The sequence below is a fragment of the Myodes glareolus genome, chromosome 7, assembly GCF_982192425.1.
Source record: "Myodes glareolus chromosome 7, mMyoGla1.1, whole genome shotgun sequence".
NCBI classification, from domain to species: Eukaryota; Metazoa; Chordata; class Mammalia; order Rodentia; family Cricetidae; genus Myodes; species Myodes glareolus.
The window spans coordinates 22,739,952-22,750,809 of NC_142032.1; the positions used below are offsets into that span (position 1 = coordinate 22,739,952).

Genomic DNA, 10,858 nt, shown 5'->3' on the forward strand with positions numbered 1-10,858 from the left:
GACTTTGTCCTACTGATCGAGGTCAAAATAAGGTGTTCTTTTCCCTTATCCTTCTTTACAGGGTATCCATTTGAATTTCTAGTTTAACAGTACAGTTTGGAGTCTAAGTATTTCCTTTTTGTTGTTTTTTTTGTTTTTGTTTTATTCATTTATTTATTTATGTATTAAAATTTCCCACCTCCTCCCATCCTCCCATCCTCCCATTTCCCTCCCACTTCCCCCACTCTCCCCACTCCCCTTCCCCCTCACTCTCCAGTCCTAAGAGAAGTCAGGGTGCCCTGCCCTGTGGAAAGTCCAAGGCCCCCTCTCCAACCAGGTCTAGGAAGGTGTGCATCCAAACAGACTAGGCTCCCAAAAACCCAGTACATGCAGTAGATTCAAAATCCGGTGTCATTATCTTGGCTTCTCAGTCAGCCCTCATTGTCAGCCACATTCAGAGAGTCCGATTTGATCACATGCCCGTTCAGTCCCCATTCCAGCTGGCCTTGGTGAGCTCCCATTAGATGAGTCCAACAGTCTCCGTGGGTGGGCGCACCCCTCGCAGTCCTGACTTCCTTGCTCATGTTTTCCCTCCTTCTGCAAACATATTTATAATGTGTAACAATTCTTGGGAAGCAGTAGATTAATCTTGAGATGATAGAAAACACATCAACCTGTACATTCTCAGGTTAGTGACCAGGTAAAAATATAAGACTTATTAATAGTTTGTATATCCCATGAAATGTATTTATTTTTTTAACAAAGTTTTACTATGTAGCTTATGTTGACCTCAAACTGATAATTTTTTGCTATATTGTCCCAATGGCTAGAAAAATATTTGTGCACCACATGGTCATGCATATTTAAAATGCTTCTTTGATTATTGAATATTTGGACATATTTTGTTTAACAATGTAAGTCTTACACCTCATTTCATTTTTGGTCATTTATAAAACTAAGATAACAAAACATAGCTACCAGTCATACATCTTGAATCAAAAAATATATATATTTTCTTTTAGCTAAAGAAAGCTGTTTTTCAGTGTTGTGTAGTTTAACTATGAAAGACCTTTTTTTTATCCTACAGGTAATGGGAAATAAAGAACTGCCAGTGTCTCACAGCTCAGAGCTGAAAGAATTTAGAAACCAAAGTGACTATCTAATGGGCATGCATACTTCCAAAACTTTACCATAGATTCTTAAAGAAAGTTGTGAGAATTCTCCTTGTCCAACCAATGCTGTAGTAAAATGAATAACCACAATAGTCTCTAGACAGTAACAATATTTGACATGACCTAAACCTCACATAATAGCACCATCAAGTGAGTACTAAGTATTCAAGTTCCTTAGCCTAAGGGGATATTTCTAACAACCTACACCTTTTTAATTTTGCCCCCTTCCCCGTGAAAAAGCATTCATTTATTTATAGCCATCGCAAATTTGTGACAGTGGACTATGGCACTGTACTGACCATAGTCACTAACATTCACAGTAAACATGAATCTAGTTAATAATTATGTCATCATTGTTTTTACACAGAAGTCAGAAATATTTGAACAAGTTTTGTAATCCTGTTCAAAGATTACAAAAATATCTACAAAGGGAGCTAAGATAAGCATCAATTACGCAAAGCCATGGTTACGCTTATTATTTACCAAGAAGTAAGCAGAAATTATTGCTCTAAAATCCAAAAGAATAGATTTGAATAAAATGTGTTAGTAGATTTCTTTTCATGCCCAGAGTGATACTTGTTCTGGTATATTTGTAAGTCAGTACAATGCTTTAGACGAACTTTTCCTTTAATAGAATATAAGAATCATAGAACACTGAAAGAAAGATGGGCTTCTGCACTCAAATGGTCTCCATTTTCCTTGCTTTTTTATTTTTTTATTTTTTATTATTAAAATATTTCTGCCTTCTCCCTAACTCCCATTTCCCTCCTGATAGAAGAGAAAGTGGGAAGTAGTCTACAAGACATGGGCACAGGGGACCATTTCCTAGGCAGAACCCTGGTAGCACAGACAGTAAGAACAACAATGAATAAATGGGACCTCCTTAAACTGAGAAGCTTCTGTAAAGCAAAGGACACTGTCATTAAGACAAAAAGGCTACCTACTGACTGGGAGAATGTCTTCACCAACCCCTCATCAGACAAAGGTTTGATCTCCAAAATATACAAAGAACTCAAGAAACTAGACACTAAAACTCTAATTAACCCAATTAAAAAATGTGGTACTGAACTGAACAGAGAATTCTCAACAGAAGAACTTCGAACGGCCAAAAGACACTCAAGGTCATGATCAACCTCCTTAGTGATCAGAAAAATGAAAATCAAAACAACTCTGAGATAACATCTTACACCTGTCAGAATAGCTAAAATCAAAAACACTAATGATAGCCTATGCTGGAGAGGATGCGGAGTAAGGGGAACACTCATCCATTATTAGTGGGAATTCAAATTTGTGCAGCCACTTTGGAAATCAGTGTGGTAGTTTCTCAGGAACCTGGGAGTCAACCTCCCTCAAGACCCAGCAATTCCACTCTTGGGAATATACCCAAGAGATGTCCTATCACACTACAAAAGCATTTGTTCAACTATGTTCATAGCAGTACTTTTTGTAATAGCCAGAACCTGGAAACAACCTAGGTACCCCTCAATAGAAAAATGGTTAAAGAACGTATGGAACATATACACACTGGAGTTTTACAGAGTGTTGAAAAACAATGACATCTTGAATTTTACATGCAAATGGATGGAAATAGAAAACGCTTTACTGAGTGAGGTAACCCAGACCCAAATAGAGGAATATGATATGTACTCACCCATAAGTGGATTCTAGCCATAATTAAAGGACACTGAGCCTATAATTTGTGATCCTAGAGAAGCTAAATAAGAAGGTGAACCTAAAGAAAATCATATAGTTATCCTCCTGGATATTGGAAGTAGACAAGATTGCCAGGCAAAACTTGGGTGCAAGAGGGTGGGGGGAGTTGATGTAAGGGGAGATGGGTAGACAAAAGGGAGAAGGTGAGGATTTGGGAAAGTTTGGGGGAATGGGATGGGTGGAACGGAGGAAGGGTGGATATGTGAGAAGGGAAGTAAATATCTTAATTAAGGGAGGCTTTTTAGGGTTTGCAAGAGACTTGATTCTAGAGGGGTTTCCAGGTCCAAGGAGAGGTTTCCAGATTGTTCCTTGGGCAGCAGAGGAGAAGGTGCCTGAACTGGCCTTGTCCTATAGCCACACTGATGAATTTCTTGCATATCACCATAGAACCTTCATCTGACAATGGATGGAGATAGAGACAGAGACCGAGTATGGAGCACTGGACTTATCTACCAAGGTCCAAATGAGGAGCAGAAGGTCTGTGATGAATTTTGATGGGATTGTGATGGGGATTGCATTGAATCTACAGATTGCTTTTGGTAGAATTGCCGTTATTACTATGTTGATCCTCCCAATCCAAGAGCAGGGGAGATCCTTCCATTTTCTGGAATGCTCTTCAATTTCTTTCTTCAAAGTCTTATTGTTCTTGTCAAATAGATCTTTCATTTCCTTGGTTAGAGTTACCCCAAGATATTTTATGCAATTTGTGGGTATCGTGAAAGACGATGTTTCTCTGATTTTCCTCTCTGCTTCTTTATCCTTTGTGTATAGTAGGGCAACTGATTTTTTGGAGTTGGTTTTGTAACCTGAAACATTACTAAAGGTGTTTATCAGCTGTAAGAGTTCTTTGGTAGAGTTTTGGGTGTTTATGTACACTATCATATCATCTGCAAATAACAAAAGTTTAACTTCTTCCTTTCCAATTTGAATCCCCTTGATCCCCTTATGTTGTCTTATTGCTATTACTGGAACTTCAAGCACTATATTGAAGAGGTATGGGGAGAGTGGACAGCCTTGTCGAGTTCGTGATTTTAGTGGAATGGCTTTAAGTTTCTCTCCATTTAATTTGATGTTAGCTGTAGACTTGCTGTAAATAGCTTTTATTATACTTAAGTATGAACCTTGTATCCCTAATCTCTCCAAGACCTCTATCATAAAGAGGTGTTGAATTTTGTCAAATGCTTTTTCAGCATCTAATGAAATGATCATATGGTTTTTTTTCTTTCAGTTTATTTATATGATGGATTTCATTGATAGATTTGTGTATGTTGAACCAGCTCTGCATCTCTGGGATGAAGCCTACATGATCATAATGGATTATTTTTCTAATGTGTTCTTGGATTCTGTTTGCCAGGATTTTATTGAGAATTTTTGCATCGATGTTCTTGAGTGAGATTGACCTGTAATTCTCTTTCCTGGTTGAGTCTTTGTGTGGTTTTGGTATCAGAGTATCTGTAGCTTCATAAAAAGAATTTGGCAATGACTCTTCTGTTTTTATATTGTGAAATACATTAAGGATTATAGGTATTAGCTCTTCTTGGAAGTTCTGGTAGAATTCTGCATTGAAACCATATGGTAATGGGCTTTTTTGGTAGGATGGTTTTTGATAACAGCTTCTAATCTTCGCGACTAACAGGTCTATTTAGATTGTTCACCTGGTGTTGGTTCAACTTTGGCATATGGTACTTACCTAAAAAAAATGTCCATTTCTTTCACATTTTCCAATTTTGTGACTTACAGGCTTTTGTAGTAAGATCTAATGATTCTCTGAATTTCCTCTTTGTCTGTTGTTATGTCCCCCTTTTCATTTCTGATCTTATTAATTAGCGTGTTCTCTCTCTGCCCTTTCACTAGTTTGAATAGGGGTTCGTCGATCTTGTTGATTTTCTGCAAGAACCAGTTTTTTGTTTCATTGATTCTTTGGATTGTTTTCTGTGTTTCTATTTTGTTGATTTCAGCTTTCAGTTTGATTATTTCCTGTCCTCTACTCCCCTGGGTGAGTTTGCTTCTTTTTTTTCTAGAGCTTTCAGGTGTTCTGTTAAGTCTCCAATGTGTGCTTTCTCTGTTTTCTTTAATTGGGCACTTAGTGCTATGAACTTTCCTCTTAGCACTGCTTTCATAGTGTCCCATAGGTTTGAGTACGTTGTGTCTTTATTTTCATTAAATTCAAGGAAGACTTTAATTTCTTTCTTTATTTCTTCCTTGATCCAGGGGTGATTCAGTAGTTGAGTATTCAGCTTCCATGAGTTTGTAGGCTTTCTGTGGGTAGCATTGTTGTTGAATTCTAAATTTAATCCATGGTGATCCAACAAGACACAGGTGGTTACTAATATTTTTTGTATCTGTGGAAGTTTGTTTTGTTACCGAGTATGTGGTCAATTTTTGAGAAGGTTCCATGAGCTGCAGAGAAGAAGGTCTATTCTTTCCAATATGGGTGAAATGTTCTATAGATGTCTGTTAAGTCTATTTGATTCTTTACCTCTATTAATTCTTTGATTTCTCTGTTAGGTTTCTGTCTGGTTGAGCTGTCCATTGGTGAAATTGCTGTGTTGAAGTCTCCTACTATTAGTGTGTGTGGTTTGATGACAGCCTTGAGTTCTAGAAGTGTTTCTTTTACATAAGTGGGTGCTTTTGTATTAAGGGCATAGATATTCAGGATTGAGACTTCATCATGATGAATTATTTCTCTTATGAGTATAAAATGTCCATCTCCATCTCTTCTGATTGATATTAGTTTGAAGTCAATTTTGTTAGAAATTAGAATGGCCGCCCCTGCTTTTTCTTAGGTCCGTTTGCTTGAAAAACCTTTTCCCAACCCTTTACTCTGAGTAGATGTCTGTCTTTGTGGTTGAGGTGTGTTTCTTGTAAACAGCAGAATGTTGGATTCTGTTTTAGTATCCAATCTCTTAGTCTGTGCCTTTTTATATGTGAATTGAGTCCATTGATATTAAGTGATATTAATAACCAGTGGTTGTTGACTCCGGTTATTTTATTCATTTATTTATTTATTTATTTGGGGATAGTAGAGTTTGTGTGTTTCCATTCTTTGAGTTGTGCTTGTGAACGGTCGCTAGATGTCTGAGTTATTGTAGGCAGAGTTGGCAATGTTAGATTCCTTGGGTTGTGATTTTCCTTCTATTACTATCTGTAAGGCTGGATTTTTGCCTATGTATTGTTTAAATTTGTTTTTATCCTGGAACATTTTGTTTTGATAGTGAATGATAGCTTGGCTGGATATAGCAGTCTTGGCTTGCATCCATGGTCTCTTAGTATCTGCTGTACCTTTATCTAGGACCCATTGGCCAGCAAGGAAGAACGACCACAAATTGAGGATTCTTCTCAAATCACACGTTATTGGAACTTCTTGGTTGAAGGGAGAGCAGGAAGCAAGAAAGAGCAAAAGCCAAGCAGCAGCTGCTTTTGTAGGGTGGACGGACTCGGGTACTGTCCTGATTGGTGAACACCATTCTGCTGATGCCCGGGGCCTCAAGATTGGCCAGGGACAAGGCTCAATTGCACATGTGCAGGCAAAGGGTGCTCAGCCCCACGCGGCAATACCAAATAAGGACTTGTTTACCTCTAAACTGCAGGACTACCTGCGCCATCTTATAATAGCGATTTCTCCAGGTGACTCCCTACAGTTTCTGAAATATTTGAAGAATACCTATCTAACTGAAATATATCTCTACATATCTAGAAAATCTAACTAACATGAGTACAAGCTTGACTATTATATATGGCTACCTATTAACCTATATTAACCTAAGACTGCTTGTTTGTTTCATGGCTGCTCAGACCCAAAATAACCACATAGAAATCTGTATTGATTGAAATAATGTTTTACCAATACCTTAATTGTGTTTCTGGCTATATTTATATCTTAAATTAACCCATTTCTATTAATCTGTGTATCACCATGTAGCCTACTGGGAAAGTTCCGATAGGCTTCAGCAGAGGCATCTGTCTCCAAAGGCAGCTACATGGCTTCTTCCTAACACTTCCTACTCTCTCTATATATATATATCTTCCAGCCTGACTATATTCTGTTAAGCCATTGACTGAACACAACTTCTTTAAAAACCAATAAAATCAGCGCATATACAAAAGGACTTTCCACACCACTCAATGAGTAGAGAAAATAAAGTTACTTGAATATTAAAAGAATTATTTCAACATGACCTGGTAGGAATTCTCATATCTCTGGAACTGCCTAGGGTGTGGCTGTCAAATGTAGGTTTTTATCTCAGTCTTTATCAATCTATGTACCAGTAAAGACTCAAGAGTCAAATATGGGGGTAAAATCCCCTTAGATCAGAGAAACTAATAAGCAACTAATTGACCTTCCTTTTTGGCCAGGCACCAAACAAGAGTAACATCTCCTCAGACATCCCAAATGAAAGAGGAGGTGAATCTCTAATTGACTCCCTTCTCCTTTCTGTGCATCCCTTTATCCTTATTTCTGACTCCTCTGTCCTTTCTATGGCTACTTCCTGTCAATGAGTCACTTGCTCAGCCCCCTGTCCCAAGGTAAGTTTTATTAACACAAATTTGGAGTTTCACAGTGTGGCTAAATATCTTATAACACTACCTCATTTTATCTAAATAAAAAGCAAAAGTTCTAACTCTATCACAGCAAATCTACTTACCATAAGAAAAATTATCATGTAAGAATTTCATTCACAATGTCTCAAGTTATGTAGTATTTGAAAATTTGAATAGAAAGTATTCTATTATCTCTCCTATCTTGGGGAGTCCAAAGTTTTACACCTAAACCACTTTCTATCATAACTTTTGTCATCCTAAAAATATCCTTTTATACTAACATAGTTTCTTATATAAAGAACTTACTTTTATTACTCTCAAATTTATAAATTTTACATCTTTTTTGCAGGCTTCTCTTCTGAATTTGATGACAAAGAAAGAGGTCCAACTGTTTAGTTATAAACATCTTTGTGAGACACAAGCTGAAGAAGGATAAATTATTACCTGAAAACAATTTAATTTTGAGATTATTGTGTAATCATATCATTTCTACTTACCTTTTCTCATCCAAAAGTTTCAATTTTTGTATTTTCTTTTTGTATGGTTATCTTTTCAATCTATGGCATCTTTTGTTTTATTGGTTATTATATATACATGTAAATGATATAAATAAAGTTATTGTTTAAATTAATAAATACACACATATTTTTGTATATACATATGCATATATATACATACTGCAGAAGGCATGGCTGGTATTATATTGTGTCTTCCTGTCTCAATATCCATATTAAAGACATCCATGTAACTGACTCAAGACAATCATCATAAGAATATCTTTCTGTTTCAAATTAAGGAAAAAAATCTCTCATTGGCATGCTCTCTATTTTTGGAATATAATTAATTCTGGATGTGTTCAAGTTGAAAACTAACATCACGTCTTGCTTCCTTTTCACAATATACTATGAAAGTTATAAATATACCATATGTATATTTGCATGTTTTGGTTTACACATATGAGAGGGACAACACAATTTTTGTCTTTTTAAGTTTAGAGTACTTCTTTATATATGATGATGTCTAGTTTTATGTACTGTTCACAACTTACATGAATCCATTCTTCATTATTAGTAAACATAAAATTCTATTGGTAACATAGTGATATCTTCCAAATTTGTATCATCCTTCTTTATTAATGGTTGTGACATCCATACTTGTATAAAATATGTATTTCAAAAGATATAAAAACATACATTAATTTTGTATCATGTTGTTTTTATGTAAGTTTCTGGGACTAAATATTTGGTATTTGCTACACCTATTGTGAAACTCTTTTTGGGAAAAACAATTTCTCACACCCTCCACATTCTTTTCTATTTAATTAATTTTTTTTAAAGTATGCTTTCTCATTTAACTACCAATGCAAGTTCCTTCTCCATACGCTCCTCCAGTTCCCTTCACCCTTCTCCCACCACAGTCCCCATCCATTTTTCAGAGAGGGTAAGGCTTCCCATGGGAAGCCAACAAAGACGAGTATATTGCTTTGAGGCAGGAAGAAGGTCTTCCCCACTATATCTAGGCTCCTCCAAAAAACAATGGGCACCAAAAATTAGTATAAGCAGTAGGGATAAATCCTGGTCCTACTGCCAGTGGCCCCACAGTCTTCCCCAGCCATATAACTGTTACACATATTCAGAGGATCTAGTTTGATCTTATACTGGTTCCCCTACTATCAGGCCAGAGTCAGGGAGCTACCATTAGCTCAGCAAGCTGTTTCAGTGGATATCCCCATCATTTTGTTGATTCTTTTGTTCATAAATTTACTCCTCCCTCTTTTTGATTAGACTTTGGGAGCTCTACCCAGTGTTCTGCAGCAGATCCCTGCATCTGCTTCCATTAGTTGTTAAATGAAGATTCTATGATGACATTTAAGATAGTCTTCAATCTGACTATAGGTAAGGTCAGTTCAGGCACCCTCTCCACAATTGCCTAGGGTATTAGCTGGGGTCACCTTTGTGAATTCCTGGGAATTTCTCTAGTGCCAGAATATTTTATAGACCCACAATAGCTTCCTCAATCAATATATCTTTTTCCTTGCTCTCCCTTTCTCTTCTTTCCCCTTCTTGACCATCCTGTTCCCTCAAGTTGTCCTGCTCTCTTTACTTCTCTCCTCCTCCTCTCCTTCTGCCCTACCTTTTCCTCCAACCACTATGCTCCCAATTATCTCAGGAGATCTTGTCTATTTCTTCTTCCCATAGAGATCTTCATATGTTTCTCTTATGCTCTCCTTGATACCTAGCTTCTTTGGGGTTGTGGACTATAAGCTCATTATCTTTTGCTTTACATCTTATATCCACTTATGAGTGATATAAGATCACTGTGTTCCTCTTTCTGGGTCTGGATTATCTCATTCAGGATGTATTTCTCTAGTTCCATCCATTTGCATGAAAATTTCAAGATGTCATTGTTTTTTACTGCTAAGTAATACTCCATTGTGTAACTGTATCATGTTTTTCTTTATCCATTTTTTGGTTGATTAATATCTAGCTTGTCTCCAGGTTTTTTGCTATAGCCTTCTTAAATTGAAAGTTTTTTTTCCTGCTACCTTTACGTAGGTTTGTACATGGAGATAGATATTTTTAATTTGTCTTGATCACAGTATGTCTTAATTTCTACATATATTGTGATTGATAATTTTTCTAAGCATAATAGTTAAGTCTGTCATTTTAGAACTCTGAGTGTCTGTAACACTTCATTCCAGGCCTGTTCTGCTTTTAGAGACTCCATTGAGAATCTGTTGTCATTCTACTAATTCTGCCATTATATGTTTTTATTCCTTTTCCATTCCAAATTTTAATATTCTTCCTTGGTTCTGTACTTTGAGGTTTATTATTATTATTATTATTATTATTATTATTATTATTATTATTATGTGGTGAGGGGACATTCTTTTCTGGTTGTATCTATTTGTTGTTCTATACTCTTTTGTACCTTTTTAAGCATATCCTTCTTTGGGTTAAGAAAATTTTCTTATATGATTTTGTTGCAAACATTTTCTGAACTTTGAGGTAGGCTTCTTCTCCTTCCTTTCTCTTTATTATTCTCAGGTTTTGTCTTTTAACAATGACCTGTTGTAATAAGGGCCACTTGTTTGTTCCGGACTGCTCAGATTCCAGAAAGAATCACACAGAAACTATATATTTAAAACACTGCTTTGGCTATTCACTCTAGTTTCTTATTGGATAACTCTTTCATGTTAATTTAACCCATTTCTATTAATCTATGTATCACAATTTGGCAGTGGCTTAATGGCAAAGTTCTGGTGTCTCTTTTTCTCTTTTCTGATTTTCTGTTTAAATAAAAAGGAAGGTTTTTACTTTCACATAGTAAAATTACATACAACAAAACAAATATCAAGCTAGAGTTACAGTCATAATATTTACATCTACTTTAACTTTTATCTTAACTAAGAAAAACTAAAACTATAAATTTTTCAACTCTATCAAAGACTC

General features: G+C 36.1%; 1 protein-coding gene across 2 annotated transcripts in view; it reads left to right on the plus strand.

The window, feature by feature from the left end:
* The window catches only part of LOC146893652 (uncharacterized), an 8,670-nt gene extending 166 nt beyond the window's left edge, over positions 1–8,504 (plus strand). Inside the window, exons 2-4 of one of the 2 annotated variants that reach the window (XM_087907917.1) lie at positions 3,252–3,341; positions 6,157–6,491; positions 7,756–8,504. In XM_087907917.1, the coding sequence (XP_087764043.1) occupies positions 3,271–3,341; positions 6,157–6,491; positions 7,756–7,802 (453 nt within the window). In that variant the 5' untranslated portion in view covers positions 3,252–3,270 and the 3' untranslated portion in view covers positions 7,803–8,504. The remainder of the gene's footprint in view (positions 1–3,251; positions 3,342–6,156; positions 6,492–7,755) is intronic. The other variant, XR_015738347.1, reaches the window with a different exon arrangement.
* The last annotated feature ends 2,354 nt before the right edge of the window (positions 8,505–10,858 follow it).